This window comes from Haliotis rubra, unplaced genomic scaffold (genome assembly GCF_003918875.1).
Source record: "Haliotis rubra isolate DU_JTF1 unplaced genomic scaffold, ASM391887v1 Scf28, whole genome shotgun sequence".
Taxonomy (NCBI): domain Eukaryota; kingdom Metazoa; phylum Mollusca; class Gastropoda; order Lepetellida; family Haliotidae; genus Haliotis; species Haliotis rubra.
The window spans coordinates 3,273,781-3,293,032 of record NW_025766891.1 but is presented as its reverse complement, the minus strand read 5'-3'; the positions used below and the strand labels follow the sequence as shown (position 1 = coordinate 3,293,032).

The 19,252-nt window shown below is 41.1% G+C and overlaps 1 protein-coding gene across 3 annotated transcripts; it reads right to left on the bottom strand.

Moving 5' to 3' along the window:
• Window positions 1-1,460: 1,460 nt before the first annotated feature.
• LOC124281153 lies at window positions 1,461-16,530 on the bottom strand. Of its 3 annotated transcripts, none has more exons than XM_046717180.1 (17): window positions 16,504-16,530; window positions 13,890-14,020; window positions 6,126-6,175; window positions 5,689-5,731; window positions 5,434-5,527; window positions 4,880-4,949; window positions 4,693-4,796; window positions 4,521-4,584; window positions 3,986-4,041; window positions 3,791-3,830; window positions 3,609-3,658; window positions 3,313-3,391; window positions 2,996-3,045; window positions 2,760-2,801; window positions 2,515-2,600; window positions 2,121-2,264; window positions 1,461-1,507 (listed from the first exon to the last, which is right to left on the bottom strand). In XM_046717180.1, the coding sequence occupies exons 5-15, from the start codon at window positions 5,437-5,439 to the stop codon at window positions 2,583-2,585; spliced, it is 579 nt and encodes a 192-aa protein (XP_046573136.1). In that variant the 5' UTR covers window positions 5,440-5,527; window positions 5,689-5,731; window positions 6,126-6,175; window positions 13,890-14,020; window positions 16,504-16,530; the 3' UTR covers window positions 1,461-1,507; window positions 2,121-2,264; window positions 2,515-2,582. The 3 variants fall into 3 exon arrangements, with proteins under 3 accessions (XP_046573136.1, XP_046573138.1, XP_046573137.1); XM_046717182.1 differs by lacking the exon at window positions 16,504-16,530 and adding an exon at window positions 15,307-15,333; XM_046717181.1 differs by lacking the exons at window positions 13,890-14,020; window positions 16,504-16,530 and adding an exon at window positions 6,420-6,509.
• Window positions 16,531-19,252: the final 2,722 nt, after the last annotated feature.

Sequence of the window (19,252 nt, the reverse complement as noted above, 5' to 3'; positions counted from 1 at the left end):
CCGTTTCATTACACACACGTTCACGCGTCAAGGCGCCAAAGGAGTGGCCATTTACTGGCAAACAAGGATAAGTTGGATCGTCGCAGAGAACGCGTTTACGAGAAGTAGGCGGTGCACGGCAATGAGCAAACCCATTTGGCTAGTGCACGTGCAGCGCATGACGATGAAATTGTTTCGCGCCACTGTCGAACTCGGAGTTCGCTGACAGGCCACGCGCTTCACCCATCGCACTACACTTTGATCGCGGACAACCTGGGTCCCCTTCGCTCACAATGGCAAGCCCCAGCGGGCGGCACTCATACATGCTAATACGGGTCAATTGTCAGGTCGGCGCTCAACTTATCCTTGTTTGCCCGTGGTTATTCTCGTAAGGACATTTTCAGTAGTAGGTCAAAAATAGAAAAGGGATATGAATTATTCCATATATCTTAGTCCCTGCTATTTACCTTCATTGTAATGGCACACAGGTGTTTCTCTGTCAGTCGACCCTGCTGGAATTGTCTGAGCTGGTTCATCAGACCTGGAGCTCTTGTGTGTGTCTTTGTTCTGCTAATTGCAGACAAAAACAAAAAGATGTATTTAGGGTCACATACTTATCAAACTCGTGTAATTGTCAGAAAGCACACTGGGTATGTTGCAAATTTCCTGATGTACGAAAACTTTAGTTGGATATACTATATTGATGGGCAAAAGAAACTTTCTGTTGCAAAATCTTTTTATAAGATTAACATAAGAAAATATAATTAAATGCCAATTGCCCGATTGTTATTGCCAACAACACGAGTTCGATTTTGACGAACAGCAGCGCTCAAACGCACTTCTTGACAACTTTGCATAGTAAGGGTAAAATGCACGTTCATGCATGGTATAAAACCACCTCACAGTAAAGAGCAGGTCGTACCCTCAGCAGTATACCACTTTACAATGCCGAGGTTAACTTCAGCAGAGCGAGAGGGGCCATCAGAATGCTGCAAATGGGCGCTAAAATGTGTCACCAATAACAGTACAGCAAATGACGCAAGCCCTTGTCGAAGAGTGGAGGCGTATCCCAGCTGACGTCATCAGACGCCTTACAACTTTAGTCAGAAGACGTGTGTTTGCATGTATTCTAGCCAAAGGTGGACGTGCTCGCTATTAGAGACCTGTGTTCACGCTTTGCTGTGTTTCTCGAATGGGCCCACTGATAAGTGAATTCTCTAGTTTGACCCCTTGTCGACCATAACCTGTTCAATATGTTATCAGCCCTGTTAAAAATCGAACGTTTGTAATTTCTTTAGCACGTGCCCATGTCATTGCTTCACAAATTATAACTTGCAAACTTCAATTTCTTCTTCTTGTTTTTAGTGAGATCAAATTGAACGAGGAGAAAGTTTCTTTGTCCGTTAGTATATATTAAGATAGCTTTATGGAGTTGCTGCTAGAGTAGCTGAATGTACTAGTGCGACAGGCTGATGATTTACCTCCATCATTCGCGTTAAGCAGATTGTGATGCTGTTGAACGGGAGATCTGTATGAAAAGACACTATTTAAATAGAGTAGACAAGTAACAGTATTTATTTGTTGTCAGAGGTTTTAAATGTTTCATTCGATATTTTGCAGCCTTTGCTTAACAAAGCCTTTAAACGACCTGGAGCAAGTTCCTTGGAACATTTCCAAACAGGAATCAACAGAGGGATCGTTTAGGTGTTTATTTTACACTTTCGTCCACTTACATACTGTGGTTATCTAACAATACTGCATAGACATGATTACACAGGATCACGGGGCAGGTGTACATCCATCTCTATTGACTACTATTAAGTGTGTGTATTTCTACCCAGTTGATACAGGAGAAACATGGTAATGATGTTAATGGAGTAGACTGGCATGATCTAAGAGTCAACTGGATTCTGAAGTAATTGTAAGATTAATCCTGATAGAGCTTCCAACATCAGCAGGGAGTTTCTGCTGGAGGTGGATAGGCTTGGAGCTATATTTCGTTTCATGTTCTGATCATAATATACACTACTACAAAGGAATGATATTCCTTGGAACCAGTCAATCTATGACAAGAACGTATGTTAATCTCACTGAGACTTGATAATGTAGTGTATATACAGAAACAAGCTTGTTATACTTACGTGAAGTCTTTGCTCTTTCCCTTTCGAAGTCCCCGTCTGTTTCCCAGCCCCACCACGACCTGGTGTGGATACTGCTGCTGTTCCTGGCACTCCAGTTGCAAGTCCAGGGATGGTTGATTCATGCCTGTCTGGTGTACTCTGAAACTGTTGTTAAAAACTTTAGACGAGTGTGTACCTGCTTTCAAATTATCCTGGGGAAACAGTTGTAATGTTCATGTCACGATTATCACACTCACGAGCTTGCTCTTTTGTCAAATGACTAAATATACACACTTTAATATTTTCAGAAAAATAGTAATATTGTAATAACATTTTCCGCTGCAATTGGTAATGATGAGGAAAAACACAATGTAAAACATAACCATGGAGACATCTCACTGTAGGCTATACTCACGACTCCAAACCTTGGTATCTCCATGTCTAACAACGATAAGACGGCCGTGTGTCTCGCCAAGTACCCCATCACAGCCTGCCACTCCACTGATGAACAAAATTGTGTTATACATCATATGCTGATACATTGCGTAATATACCAGTAGTAGTAGGAGAAGCAGTTGTTGTAGAAATAGCGTTTTTGTACAGAGCATGAGAATACAAGTTTGTTAAATGCATAACAATTTCAGGAAACCGATTACATACCCGTGTATAATTCGTGGATTTGTTTTTTCTATGGTCCCTGTCCTGAAACAAAAGTGCCAGTAAGACAATATGTCTGTCTACTATCAAGGGATGTCAGGATCTTTACAATTACATAATGCTTATTAATGTTTTCATGCATACATTATGCATTCCTTTGTTCGTTAATCTGTAGTAATAAGCAGTTACACAGTTAAATCTGTTATAAATGTTATGATAAATATGATGTGAAAAGTTACCTTCAGACAACTGTTCAGATCTTGATTAAGCTTTTCGATCTCGCTTCTACCTGCAGACAGATATAGACTATTGGTATATTTTGCATTTTCAAGGCAACCTTTCAATACGTCGTAGAATTTATACACTGCATCGAAAGTTGCAGACACGTTACAACATAAAGCAGTTTGTTACAAAAGTGAAATATTGCAACACAGTCTTTTTCTTAACACATTCAATACAATAATGTTTACTCATTGTACTATTTGTGCACTGACTAAAACTATATACACCGGACAAACAGAATTTACCTCAAGTAACCTCATCTGCAGGTACTTACGACTCTCCAGATCTTTTGCATCTGTGTTCTGCACCTCAGTTTCCAAATCATTTATCTGGCCTCCTTCCTTCCGTACAGACTGAAATATATACAATAATGTGATCTGTGACTGGTTCTGTATTCTGCGGTATTAGTTAATATGACAGCTTTCTATAATTCGTATCTTGACAGACTACAGTTAAAGATAACATAATCTTTCATAAATAAATAGGAATCAAAACATAATATTAAATATAAAATGAAGGTCGTTAGGCTGCAACCCCACTAGGAAGGTAAGGTTCTAGTAAGGTACGTACTGGGATCTCAGATTCCTTTCTTGCATTCTCTGGCTCAATGTGGAACATCTCTAGAACAAAACAAAGATGGTGTTGAAACTTCATTCGTGTTTGAGAGAAAGTGAATTAAGAGCAAGGTACTGCTATGATAAATCCATTTGGAATCCTGCTCCTAAGAAACACAAACCCAACTTGCCACTTACCCATATGTTGTTGAATGTCTGGACTTTCAACGTGGCCAATCTAGAAAAGAAATGAAAGGTTACCTCCCTTGATCTTGAAGTAATACGTGGAATCCCATGCAACCGATTACGACAACTGGCACAACAAATCTCGAAATTTGGTAATTTAATCTTAAGAATACCCCGAGGGCTATACTATTGTGTGTCGCAACTTACCATCGCAACTATATGTTTTGAACCTGTAGATTCTGCATGTTTCTTTATCCCCAAAGCTAAAACATCAAAAGTACAAACAGAAAATACAATTAAGACTCAGATATTGTGAAAATATTTTACAGCTGCTGTATTACACACTGCTTTGAAATATATCAATATTTGAACTCTCATTTCCTTCGGTACATGTACAATATATAATAGGTAGATATATAACTAGATACATACATGGGGAAAGGAAAGATGAAGGGCAGGTGCACGAAGATGACAGAGACAGAATGAGAGATGGTTAACATGGAGGTGAGGCACAGAATGGGAGTAGTTGGAAACGGATAAAGAGAAGAAAAAGCACACGTATACTAGAAAACTGAAGCGTGGATGAAGAACTGAATGAAGAGATGAAGGTTAGATAAAGTTAAAGTGTCATAAGAGATACTATACGTTGGATTGATGGACAAGATAAAAAGAGTGGAAGTTGGACAGATGAAATGACAGAGGGACAGTATGATGAGTATTTTGTGTTATCAACACAACAAACCTTCTCTCAAGAGAACATTTTTAACGTCTTGATAGAACTGATCCGTTTTCTCTTGGATTATGACCTGAAACCAAATACATAGATTACTCACACTGGGTCTTTCATCATCAGGCCTTGATGTCAGTCACTACTTTGTTTGCGATTCATACACAAGCTCTCTACAATTTCTTACCGATCTGAGAAGTGGGGCAATATTTTTCCTTTGTCTTAGTCCGTCATGTAACTCTGACAACCAAGCCTCTTGTGTAACAGACAGTTGCTTGAAACCACCCAAAGCTGAAATGAATAAAAAGTAAATAAATAACAAATTATCACATACATCTAAAATAATCGTTCCAGATGTGACTACAGCTACTCACATGCATACTGAACTTTGCTTGCTGTGAGGGAGACTTGACTTGTATTCAGAGTATGGCGCACTTCTTGAGCCTGCAATGTGTCAGAGTGGTATAAATACACAATCACTACTTGGTATACGTTATCACACAGACATATCTTTGTTAATATGTGTTGCGTTATGCCCATGTCTTGGAACAGAGTTGTAAATGTAGAGTAACAATGTACAGTAAGCTGCGTTTATGACCAACACGTTTAGAACGAATTAAACGGGTATAATGAACACCTTTACAACGAACTAACAGGTATAACGAACTTAGGGATGTAATGAACAAACTGGGTACAACGAACTGATTCGGTGGTTCCGGATGTTTTACTCGAAATACGGACAGAAATTACAGACTGAACGAACTAAAATAACTGGTCCCTTTAAGTTCTTTATAACTGTAGGTTATTGTAAATGAACACGATTTGTTCCCACCACCTCTTAAAGATGACACCCGTAAACAAAACAACATACGGTTATATGTACAATATAACAAAGCCATAAAATGTCAACACATCAAAGGGAACTTACGGACATAGGTCCTGTTGAACCCAGCTTGAAACTAAGTATTTTCCAGCACACTGAAAGTCCCTGAGGAGTTCTTCAATCCGTTCCTTCCAGGATTCTGAAATGTTGTTAAAATAGAAGTATAATAATCATCACCCTAAACTAACTCATGCATGCATAATTTGTACTAAAAGTCTTACTATTATATTTGTTGAGTTTGTTATTTCCACAAGATCCGTTATTCATATCACCATAAGATGCCGAATGAAAGACACTTACCATCAGATAATGCATCTATTTGTTTCTCCATCCCTTCGATTTCCTTTAAAAAATAGAATAAATGTAAGCTGTTTATAATAGATAACTCAAGATCTGGAACAATACTATGCTAAAACTTTACATTGAGGGAACCTTTTAACCTTGCATTCAATCCAATTCCACAGCCATGTGACAAAACGTTCGATTTCCTGATAGCGAGTAGCTCTTTGGGATGGAATTGACATTGCTCAACAGAACTCTGGTTTGGATGGAAGCTAACATGTGGATTAGTGATCGTGAAGGTGAATCTCTGGGTGGAACCACATCAACCATTCCTGGCCCATATGCAAACTCATGAAAGAATATTTGTACATATGTGTTTAATTGTTTGTGTTGTAAGAAACATCTCTAAACCCTGACATGAGGGGATCTCACATCATTACAGAAGTATACGTTACCATTTCTGCGTCAAATATTTGGGACTTCAGTTCCTTGATACCAGTTAGATCTGAAGTGAAGAAAAGTCAAGTCTTCAACAAACTAAAATGATTGTTTACATCACCAGTACATAACCATTACATGTTAATCCAGTGCTGTTTGTTCTCGTTCTCTCCCCGCGTCTATCAAAATTTCTCCTTTCTGACCTGACACGGTAGTGTGTGTAACAAAGAAAGTCTTGTATTTTATTACAAATGTACTGAGCATTGTGTGTATTCTAGAGTTCTACGAGATGTGTAAGGAAGTATACTCACAGGTTTTAGACCGCCAATTGTGGCCGCTTGATTGTTCCATGACTGTGTTGGTTTCATCGACTATTTCTGTCTCAGTAGTTGGGACTTCCCCAGTTCTTTTACAGCAGTTGGATCTGAAGTGAAGAAAGTCCAAGTCTTCAACAAACTGAAATGTTTATTTACTTTTTCAAAATGATTGTTTTGCATCACCAGTACATAAGAACTACTGTGGATATTCTAACCCAGTGCTGTTTTGCTCCACGAATTCTCTCTCGCATCTATAAAAGACATACTTTATGACCTGACATGGTAGTGTGTTGTAACAAAGAAACAGTCTTGTATTTTATTACAATGTACTGAGCATTGTATATTCAGTGTACTTCAATATGTAAAATATACTTTCAGGTTGTAAACCGCCAATTGTGGCCGCCGCTTGTTTGTTCCATGACTGTGTTGGTTTCATCGACTATATTCACACAAGAAGACATGTCCACCATGCACGAGATCCTCTGCTGCTACAGCTGATGGATACACCGACCTGAAACCAGGTTTGTATAAAACTTAAGCACAGGTTTCAAGTAATCATTCAAATAATGGGGCAGCATATTAATGTAGAGGCTTTTCCTGAGGACGCACTTACGAAATTCATATTTTGGCTTAGAACATTTGATAATTCGTGATTGGATACAACTGCCAATGTTGCCAATGGCAATAACACCTAACTACATCCACTGACAAAATTAACAACAAACCTGGAGCCTGTCCTCTCCTGTCGTGACCTACATACAAGCAGAAAGTGTCCCCAGTCTGCTCAGTCTCCCTGGCCACCTCCAGCATCAGAGTCGTGGCTCCACTACTGGGCATACACTTGACTCCTCGACGTCCTTAATGTTGATGTTCTCCACCAGAATGATAGCATTTGTTGCTTTGGTGAGAAATCTCAGATAATGATCGCCATCAATTATCCCCACTTTCGCGGCGCTTCTGCAGCACCGACTTTGCTTCATGCTGTAACACTCAGCCCAGAAGCGGTAGTGAGGACTCTCTCGGTTAACTGCACAAGGAGTCATTAACAAAGAATCGCTTTGTGACACAATGGAGAAGACTCCATGTACCCAACTAGCTGAAATCGATTCTTAAATCCAACAGCGTCCCGGCGAGAGAAATGTAAAGATGACTCCATTGATTGAGTTGATATCCCTCATCAGTGAACCTTGCCAAAAGTGTCTCTATCACTCCTCCGCCACTGACATATCAGTATGTCCACCGTTTCCTGGTGACGATCTTCATCCCCAGCATCCAGCAATAGAAAGCGACAAAGACTGTGTAGGCCGTGAACGTATGGTTTAAACGCTGGGACCGCCGCCTTCTTGCTCGGGAAGGCTGTGGCAGAAAATCTATCCCAACTGCTAAAGAATGGCATAAGAACATAAAGCATAACCCAGCCTTTGGGTTTGGGAGATCTACTACTTCAAAGTTGGTGAGGGACTAAAAACAAAAGTCGTACGTACGATTTTCATGTGTTCAATGATTCGTTGTTTCACCGGTGCCAAAGAAGTCCCTAGCCTTGTTGGCAATATCAGGCCAGCCATCTGAAGCAAAACCCCAAATTATACATCCTCGATGAGAAGTATGTTCGTTAAGCAGCCATAGAATGGTCCTGTACAAATTTTGTATCACTGCTTGGACACGAGAGTATAACAGAAAAGAATTGTAATGGTATAGGAATTCTTCAATTGGAGCTAAGCTAGCCAAGATATGGGAAGCTGATGGTAATTGTGTCTTTGGAGGGTAATGGGAAGCTCCTTTTGGGGTGCAATACGTCTAAGATAATCAGAATATCTGGATTCAAATCCATTTGCAACATGAGCAAGACATTGCTACATGATTTTATGGCTTCGCTTCTTCAACTATTGAAGACAAATCCTTGTATTCCACGTCCAACGATCTGGCCAAGCTTTTATAATGGCTTAGTTACTCCTTCTCAACAAAGTATCTTCTGAGTTTCAAAGAGATCGTTTCCAATCTGTTTCCAGGTCAGGACGAAAGATGTCATTTGTCCCAAGATAAAAAGATCCTGCTCATCCCTCACCTCTATATAGTATTTTGCTGCAACAAAGTAAGGTTATGCATGTTAAAGGCAAGGGGAAACAGTATTATTGATGACCGAGGACGTTCAGCTTAGCTTTCATCGCTTTTGGGGAAACATTAATGGACTTGTGATTGTCTTTTTGTTGTAAGATATAAGATGGTGTTTGCCTTTAGCAACTTTATAGATAAAACTTGTACCTGATATATAGCTGCTGTTAAAGCTATGTTCAAATACATATAAAAGATTTTGTGCAAATGCTTCAAAGGAAGTAGGCATGGAAGCTTTACATGACATGGTGTGAATCTCGAAATGCCTATGCATGTGGCTATTCTAGCCCAAGATGCAAACTCATGAAAAACCCCTTTGTACTTGTCTAAAGGCGAAACCACCACTATATACATTTTAGGCGTTAGCCAACACAGTAATAGAGATCTATAGAGATAATGAAATAAATACATGTAAAACTGTTTACATGTGGTAAGAAGCATCCTGTAAACCCTGACGCAGAACTAATCATTTACAGAAGTGTACATTACCATTTCTGCCTCCAGTAGTTGGAACTTCAGTTCTTTTACAGCAGATTTGGATCTACAGAGTAGAAGAAAAGTCAAGTCGCTCAACAAACTGGAAATGTTTGTTGCACACAAAAATGATTGTTTTGCATCACCAGTAGAGCTTCCTGCGGACAACAGTGCTGTTTGCTCCCGCATCTATAAAAGACATGCTGACCTGACATGGTAGTGTGTACCAAAGAAACAGTCTTGTATTTTATTACAATGTGCTGAGCATTGGCATATTCAGAGAACTCAATATGTAAATATGCTTACAGGTTGTAAACGTAATTGTGGCAGCTTGTTTCGTTCCATGACTGTGTTGGTTTCATCGACTATATTCACGAGGTGCGCCATACACCATGCAGAGATCCTCTGCTGCTACGGCACAGTGGTACACCGACCTGAAACCAGGTTTGTATAAAACTTAAGCACAGGTTTCAAGTAATCATTTATTCAAATAGACCGGACATTAAAGTAGAGGCTTTTTTCCTGAGGGCCAGCACTTACGAAATTCATATTTTGGCTTAGAACTTTTGATAATTCGTGATTGGATACAACTGCCAATGGCAATGGCAATAACACCTAACTGCATCCACTATTCAGTGTGACCTGAGCCTGTCCACTCTCACAACCAACATTCCCCGTACCGGCAGAGTGTCCCCAGTCTGTTCGGTCTCCTGGCCTCAGCATCAGAGTCGTAGCTCACCGGGCATACCTTGACCTCGACGTCCTTACTGTTGATGTTCTCCACCAGAATGATACATTGTTCTTTGGTGAAATCTCAGATAGTCGCCATCAGTGTCTCCTCACCTTTCCTTGCCGGCTGTTTCAAGCAACACCAGCCCCAGAAAGCAGTGAGGACTTTCTCAGCACCTACTTGAGTCATTACCAAAGAATCGCTGTGACAAAATGAGAAGACTCATTTGCCAGCTTCTTCAATCGATTCTTAAATCCGCCGGCGTCCCCAAGGAGAAATGTGAATGACTCCATGGATTGAGTTGATATCTCATCAGTGAACCTGCTAAGTGTCTCTATCCTCCCTCTCGCCACTGACATACTGTGTCACTGCTTCAGGACAGTCTTCATCCCCATCAACCAGTGACAAAACCTGCTGGGCTACAATGGCAAGCAGAGCCAGGAATACATCATAAATGTTTCTTGGTCGGGGCGATGTGTAGAAATCATAACGCAACTGCTAAAAGAATGAGATAAGAACATAAAGCATGGTCCAGCCTTTGGGTTTAGGAGATCTACCTACTTCGTTGGTGGGGATCAAAAACAAGTCCGTATCATGATTTCTATGTGTTCCATGAGTCGTTGTTCACTGGCGCTAAAGTCTCAGTTTGTTGGTGCAATCACGCTGGCCATCTGAAACAAAACTTGATGCTCGCCTGAATGAAACATGACGGTGCATAGGAAGTAGATTACCTTTGTGTCTGCTTGGTTTACGAGAGTATAACAGAAAGAAAGAATTGCTTGTAATGGTGTATGGTGCTGGCGGGCCCAAACTTAGAATATGGAAGCTGAATGTAATTGTGTCTGCTGGAGTTGCTGAGGGAAGCTGGGGTGCAATACGTCTAAAGATAATCCAGAATATCTGATTCAAAATCCATTGCAACATGAGCAAGGCATTGCTACATGATTTATGGTTCTTCAACTATTGAAGACAATCCCAGAGTCTAAGTCAACGATCTGAGTTTACAATGGGCTTGTTACCCTTCTCAAACAAAACATCGTTTCCAGGGCTTGTTTCCAATCTGTTTCAGGTCAGGACGAGAAAGATGTCATTTATTGAATAAAGATCTATATTCTCTATCACTAGGTATTTTACTTTGGCACAGTGAAGTTATAAAATAAAGAAACAGAGGGAAACAGTATTATTGATGACCGAGACGTTCAACAGCTTTTCATCGCTTTAAGGAAACATTAATGGACTTGTGATTGTCTTTTATTTATGAATATAAGATGGTGTTTGCCTTTATGGCACATAGATAAAACTTGTACCAAATATATATGCTGGTAAACTATGTTCAAATACATATAAAGATTTTGTTAAATGCTTCAAAAGTAGACATGGAAGCTTTTACATGACATGGTGTGAATCTAAATACCTATGCATGTGGCTATTCCTGACCAGATGCAAACTCATGAAAAATAGCACAGCGTCACCAAGGCTTTGAAACCACCATATATACATTTTAGGCGTTGCCAAATATAATAGAGATAATGAAATATAAATCAATACATAAAACTGTTTACATGTGGTAAGAAGCATCTGTAAACCCTGACAGAACTAATATTTACAGAGGCCATTACCATTCTGCCTCCAGTAGTTGGAACTTCAGTTCTTTTACGGCAGATTTGGATAAGTAGAAGAGGTCAGTCGCTGGCTGGCTGAAATGTTTGCACAATGTGAACGACATGTAGAGCTTCCTGCGGACAACAGTGCTGTTTGCTCCCGCATCTATAAAAGACATGCTGACCTGACATGGTAGTGTGTACCAAAGAAACAGTCTTGTATTTTATTACAATGTGCTGAGCATTGGCATATTCAGAGAACTTCAATATGTAAAATATACTTACGGATAAGCCGCCCAATGACCCTTGTTTGTTCCATGTTGTGTTGGTTTGTCGACTATATTATTCACACAAGAAGACATGTCCTGCTGAGATCCTCTGCTGCTACAGCTGATGGGTACACCGACCTCAGGTTTGTATAAAACTTAAGCACAGGTTTCAAGTAATCATTCAAATAATGGGGCATATTAAGTAGAGGCTTTCCTGAGGACGCGCACAGAAATTCATATTTTGGCAGAACTTTTGATAATTCGTGATTGGATCACAACTGCCAATGTTGTGCCAATGGCAATAACACCTAACTTCCTCACTGACTAAATTAACAAACCTGAGCCTGTCCCTCCTGTCGTGATGCAAAGTGTCCCCAGTCTATTTCGATCTCTGGCCTCCAGCATCAGGGTCGTAAGCTCCACTACGAACTTACTTCCCGGCCTCGACGTCCTTACTGTTGATGTTCTCCGCAGGCAAATCCACATTATTGTTCTTTGGTGAGAAATCTCAGATAGTCGCCATCAGTGTCTCCACTTTTTCTGCTTTCAGCACCGACTTCGTTTCAGCAGCACCAGCCCAGAAAGCAGTGAGGACTTTCTGCGGGGTGTGCAAGAATGCTTTGTGACAAATGAGAGAAGACTCATGCCAGCTTCTTCAATCGTGCTTGTCCAGCAAAGTATCAAAGGAGAGAAATGTGAATGACTCCATGGATTGAGTTGATGAACCTGCTAAGTGTCTCTATCACTCCTCTCACCACTGACATACTGTATGTCTCACTGCTTCAGGACAGTCTTCATCCCCATCAACCAGTGACAAAACTATCACAGACTGTGGCAGGAATACATCACATACCGTGTTTCTTGGTCGGGGCGATGTGTAGAAATCTAACGCAACTTTCTTTAAAGAATGAGATAAGAACATAAAGCATGTGAGGTCCAGCCTTTGGGTTTGGGAGATCTACTACTTCGTTGGTGAGGGGATCAAAAACAAAGTCGTATGCATGATTTTCTATGTGTTCCGCGGTGGTGGCACCACTTGCGCTAAGGGGTCCTCAGTTTTGTTGGTGCAATACCATGACCATCTGAAACTAAAACCCCAAATTATATACATCTCGATGAAATGTGTTCGTTACACATAGAGCCGTTACATGCTGTGACACTGCTTGGACACGGTATAACAGAAAAAATTGTAATGGGACAGGGTGCTGCTTGGGCAGCCAGATATGAAGCTGATGTAATTGTGTCTTTGGAGGGTACTGGGGAAACGCACGAGTTGTGCATTACAAGAACAAATCGAGAATATCTGATTCAAATCCATTGCAACATGAGCAGACATTGCTACATGATTTATGGTTTTGCTTCAACTATTGAAGACAATCCCAGAGTCTACGTCAACGATCTACTAAGTTTTACAATGGCTTAGTTACCCTTCTCAATGAAAGTATCTTCTGATTTCCAAAGAATTTGTTTCCAAATCTATTTCAGGTCAGGACAAAGAAAGATGTCATTTGTCCCAAGATAAAGATCCTGCTCATCTATCCTCTATGGTATTTTGCCTTACTGCTTTTAGTAGGGATGCCGCCATTTAAAGAGCGAGAGGAAACAGTATTAGTGATGACCGGACGTTCAACTGGCTTTCATCGCTTTAGGGAAACATTAATGGACTTGTGATTGTCTTTATTTGCATAGATATAAGATGGTGTTTGCCTTGTGCTTTATGACCGAGCTTGTTGCCAAATATATGTAGCGGTATGTTAGCCGCAAGGGCTGTTTAGTAACGAAAAGAAGTGAGCAGGCTTTGCATGAATCTCATTTCTGTTGGTGAGCTCAAAACCTTTGTACCCATCCCCTAAAGGGGGCGAATGCCACTTTCATATACATTTGAAAACGATTATGACTCTGTCGAGATAATGAAATAAATATTAGTGTAAACTGTTTATGTGTTAAAGCATCTGTAAACCCTGACATGAGAACTCATCATTACAGAGGTGCGCATGCAGCTGCTCGGTTGGGCTGGGTTCACTGCGTGATTCTGGATCTAGATATGAAATTTCCAAGTCTTCCAACAAACTGAAATGTTTGTTGCACTGGCCGTTGTTTCACTGGTGCGGAACTACTGTGGATATTCTAACCCGGTGCTGTTTGCTCCGTTCTCTCTCGCATCTATAAAAGACTATGCTTTTGGGCTGACGCGTATTCTGCGAAAGTGATGTATGTTTGCCCGACTATTACTGAGCATTATTGTCAGAGCTTCCAACCAATAATGAAATATACTTACAGGTTGTAAACCGCCAATTGTAACCGCTTGTTTGTTCCATGACTGTGTTGGTTTCATCGACTATATTCACACAAGAAGACATGTCCACCATACTGAGATCCTCTGCTGCTACAGCTGATGGGTACACCGACCTAAAACAGGTTTGCGCTGAAACTTGGCTGAACAATTTCTGGAGATGAAACCGATAATATTAGTGAGGCTTTTACGGACGCGCCGCATTTATATTTTATTACTTTTTGATAATTCGTGAACGGTTACAGCTGCCATCTTTGCTTGTGGCGTAACACTAACCGTCACATTCAAATTAACAAACCTGGAGCCTGTCCCTCTCGCAATAAGTGACCTACATACAAGCAGAGTGTCCCCAGTCTGTTCGATCTCCTATTACCTCAGCATCAAGAGTCATGAAAGCTCCACTACCGGGCATACACTTGACCTCGACGTCCTTACTGTTGATGTTCTCCACCAGAATGATACATTGTTCTTTGGTGAAATCTCAGATAGTCGCCATCGAGTGTCTCCACTTTCTGCTTTCAGCACCGACTTCGTTTCAACAACACCAGCCCAGAAAGCAGTGGGGCTTTCCTCTATATACCACCGCAGAATTAAATTGCCAAAAGTCTTTGTTAGTGAAGGCTGTTTAAACCTTCAATCGTTTGCTTGATACAGGAAATGGCGAACGGCTCGCGGGTTGGGTTGATAAATGTCGCAAGTGTTGGACACGCTGGTAGTATATGCTCCCTCTCGCCACTGACATGCACCAGCATGTCACTGCTTCAGGATGATCTTCATCCCCATCAACCAGTGACAAAACTATCACAGACTGTGTAGGCGAAACCAGGAATACATCACATACCGTGTTTCTGGTCGGAGGCGATGTGTAGTAGAAATCTAACGCCAACTGCTAAAGTAGATGAGCATGAAGCACTGATTCCGAAGCGCTGGGTTTGAGTCTCGCTGTTTGGTAGGGGGATCAAGGCAGAATGGTACTTCTGGGGCCCTCTATGTCGTTCCGTGATTCATTTGTTTCCTTCTGGCCTTCAAGGGAGGTTATAAAGTTTGTTGCGATTTTGCTCACGTGACAGCATCTGAAACCAAAACTGGTGTACATCTCCATTGGTATGGTTGGTTACAGGTAATTCTCGTTTTAACGTGCTGCTTTGGACGCGGTATGACGAAGAATTGCCATTATTTGGGAATTCTTCCGCAGGCGTGAATAGCTGGGCTTCGCGATGTAATTGTGTCTTTGGGAGGAATTTTGGGGGAAGCCTTTGAGGTACGTAAAGGTGAATGATGAATATGCGGGTTCGATAGGTACGGCATGAGGCGGGCGTTGCTACGTTTATGGTTCTTCAACTAATGAAGACAATCCGGAGTGCAATCAACGATCTACTCGAAGTTTTACAATGGCAGTTACCCTTCTCAACAAAGTATCTTCTGATTTCGAGACTGTTTCCAATCTGTTCAGATCAGGACGAAGATGTCATTTGTCCCAAGATAAGATCCTGCTCATCCTCCTCTATGGTATTTTGCTGCAACATAAAGTAAAAGGTTATACATGTTAAAGAAACAGGGAAACAGTATTATTGATGACCGAGACGTTCGCTAACTCATCAGCTTTGAAACGTGTGAACGTTGTGTTTGTTTGTGATATAAAGAGTCGTTTGCTTTGCTTGGCACATGAACTTGCGCCAGCCATATAATAACTGGTAAACTATGTTCAAATACATATAAAAGATTTTGTGCAAATGCTTCAAAAGAAATGAACATGGAAGCTTTTTACATGACATGGTGTAGATCAAAATGCTGTGGCGTATTCACGGGTGAAGCTAAGCGGCTTTGCGCGTGCAAAGGCAGAAACCACTCTTGACGTGCGGCTCCTGTCCCGAGATAATGAAAATAAATATTAAACTGTTGTTTGTATATTGGTAAAACATCTGTAACCCTGACATGAGGGGCTCATCATTACAAAGTGTACAGCCTTCATGCCTCAATGGATTGGGACTTCAGTTCTTTTAGCAAAGTTGGATCTAAGAAGTGAAGAATTTCAGTCATTTTAAACTGACTGAAATGTTTGTTGCACAAGTAAGTGTTTTGCATCACCAGTACATAAGAACTACTGTGGATATTCTAACCCAATTAACTGTTTGCTCCCGTTCTCTCCCGCATCTATAAAAGACATACTTATGACCCTGGCATGGTGTAGCAAAAGAAACAGTCTTGTATTTTATTACAATGTACTGAGCATTGTGGCAGAGCTGAGAACTTTGTCTGATATACGGGTTTGTAACCGCCAATTGTGGCCCTTGTTTGTTCCATGAAACTGTGTTGGTTTCATCGACTATATTCACACACAAGAAGACATGTCCACCATACTGAGATCCTCTGCTACAGCTGATGGGTACACCGACCTGAAACCAAGGTTTGTATAAACGAAAGCACAGGTTTCAAGTAATCATTCAAATAATGGGGCATATTAAAGTAGAGGCTTTTCTGAGGACGCACTTGAAATTCATATTTTTGGCTTAGAACTTTTGATAATTCGTGATTGGATGCAGCTGCCAATGTTGCCAATGGCAATAACACCTAGCATCCACTGACTAAATTAACAAACCTGAGCCTGTCCCTCACCAATAGGTGACCTACATACAAGCAGAGTGTCAGTCGTTCCGATATGCATTTTACCTCCGGCATCGGTGGCTCCGCTGCCGGGGCGCCTTGTCGACGTGTACTGTTGATGTTCTCACCGAGTGACATTGCTGCGGTGTCTGAATGAAATAAGCCATCAGTGTCTCCACTTTCTGCTTTCAGCGCAGGCTTTGAACAACCCAACACCAGCCCAAAGCGAGACTTTCGCGCAGGTGTGCCGAAAGGTCGCTGGTGAGAGGCTGTGGCTGTCAATCGATTCTTAAATCCAACAGCGTCCTCAAGGAGAAATGTGAATGACTCCATGGATTGAGTTGATATCTCATCAGTGAACCTGCTAAGGGTGTCTCTATCACTCCTCTCGCCACTGACATACTGTATGTCACTGCTTCGGAACAGTCTTCATCCCCCATCAACCGGTGACAAAACTGCACAGACTGTGTAGGCAGAGCCAGAATACATCACATACCGTGTTTTGGTCGGGGCGACAATGAAATCTAACCTGGCTGCTAAAGAATGAATAAGAACGCCAGCATGGTCCAGCCTTTGGGTTTAAGGAGATCACTACTTCTGGGTGGTGATTCAAAAAGCGAGTCGTACCTGTTGCATGAGTCGTTGTTTGCGCGCTTCAGAGTTCTCGGTTTGTTTGGTTGTGCTGGCTGTCTCGAAGCAGGCCCGAAGTGCCGTATAATTGAAAGTATGTTCGTTACACGCCGGGAATGGGTCCTGTGCCAATTTTGTGACACTGCTTGGACACGAGTATGAAAAAGAATTGTAATGGGATAGAATTCTTCACTTGGGCAGAAGCTGAGTCTGAGCTGATGTATTGTCACGGTGCGGGAAGCCTTTTGGGGTGCAATGCGATCACAAGATAATCAGAATATCTGATTCAAATCCATTTGCAACATAGGCAAGATGCTACGCAGTTGCTCGTTTACTTCAATAATAGAAGACAAAATCAAAGTCTAAAATCAACGATCTACCTAAAGTTTACAATAAACGTTGCGCTATGGCATAGTATACTGATTTCAGGGTGTTTCAATCTGAACGATTCGGGACGAAGATATCGTGCCTCCACGGGCAAGTCTGTCTCCATATGTTGTATAAAGTAAAGGTTATACATGTTAAAAGGAAACAGGGGAAACAGTATTATTGATGACCGAGACGTTCAGCAGCTTTTCATCGCTTTAGGAAACATTAATGAACTGTGATTGTCTTTTATTTTATGAATATAAGATGGTGTTTACTTTTAGCAACTTTATAGATAAAACTGTACCAAATATATATGCTGGTAAACTATGTTCCCAAATACGCCATGAAAATTTTGTTAAATCAACGAAAGTAGACATGGAAGCTTTTACATGACATGGTGTGAATCTCCAAATACTGCATGGCTATTCTGACCAGATCTCATGAAAACCTTTATTGCGCGTGCAAAGGCGAAACCACCACTTTCATATACATTTGAGAAAGCGATTGCCGACTCTATGCAGGAGTGAAATAAATATTGTAAACTGTTTGTAATGTTAAAGCATCTGTAAACCCTGGCGAGGGCTCATCATTAAGTGTACATTACCATTTCTGCCTCCAGTAGTTGCTTCAGTTCTGGCACACGGCAGTTGGATCTGAAGTGAAGAAGAAAGTCAAGTCTTCAACAAACTGAAATGTTTGTGCACACAAAATATGGTGTTTTATCACCAGTACATAGAGCTACTGTGGATATTCTAACCCAGTTAACTGTTTGCTCCGTTCTCTCTCGCATCTATAAAAGACATGCTTTTATGACCTGACATGGTAGTGTGTTAACAAAGAAACAGTCTTGTATTTTATTACAATGTGCGCGGTGCATTCAGAATACTTCCAAAATAATAAATATGCTTACAGGCTGTAAACCGCCAATTGTATTCCTTGTTTTGTTTCCATAACTGTGTTGGTTTCATCGGTATGTTCACAGAACATATCCACCATACTGAGAGATCCTCTGCTGCTGCAAGCGGTGGGTACACCGATGAACCAGGTTTTGTATAAAACTTAAGCACAGGTTTCAAGTAATCATTCAAATAATGGGGCATATTAAAATAGGGGCTTTTTCCTGAGGACATTGCCTTACGAAATTCATATTTTGGCTTAGAACTTTTGATAATTCGTGATTGGATACAACTGCCAATGTTGTCAATGGCAATAAACACCTAACTGCATCCACTGACTAAATTAACAAACGAGCCTGTCCCTCTGTCGGCGACCTACATACAAGCAGAGTGTCCCCCAGTCTGTTCAAGATCTCCTGGCCACCTCCAGCATTCCCGAGTCCAGCAGCTATGCGAACACATGACCTCGACGTCCTTACTGGTATTCACCAGAATGATACATTTGTTCTTTGGTGAAATCTCCGAATCAGTCATATCAGTGTGTCTCCAGCACCGACTTCGTTAATGGCACTAAACTGACAGTGGGGACTTTCTCTTCTACTGGTGTGCAAAGAATCCTTTGGCAAATGAGAAGACTCATTTGCCAGCTTCTTCCGTCAGTTGTAAATCCAACAGCGTCCTCAAGAAGGAGAGAAATGTGAATGACTCCATGGATTGAGTTGATATCCTCATCAGTGAACCTGCTAAGTGTCTCATACTCTCTCTTTTAGCATACTGTATGTCACTGCTTCCAGGACAGTCTTCATCCTTCATTGCGTGGTAAAGTATGTCACAGGCTGGCCAAAGGCA

Coding starts and splice junctions, on each gene's coding strand:
- LOC124281153 (XM_046717180.1), bottom strand. Junction 4,797..4,879: donor AAGCAAAGTTCAGTATGCAT/GTGAGTAGCTGT, acceptor TATTCATTTCAG/CTTTGGGTGGTTTCAAGCAA. Junction 4,042..4,520: donor AAATGTTCTCTTGAGAGAAG/GTTTGTTGTGTT, acceptor TTGATGTTTTAG/CTTTGGGGATAAAGAAACAT.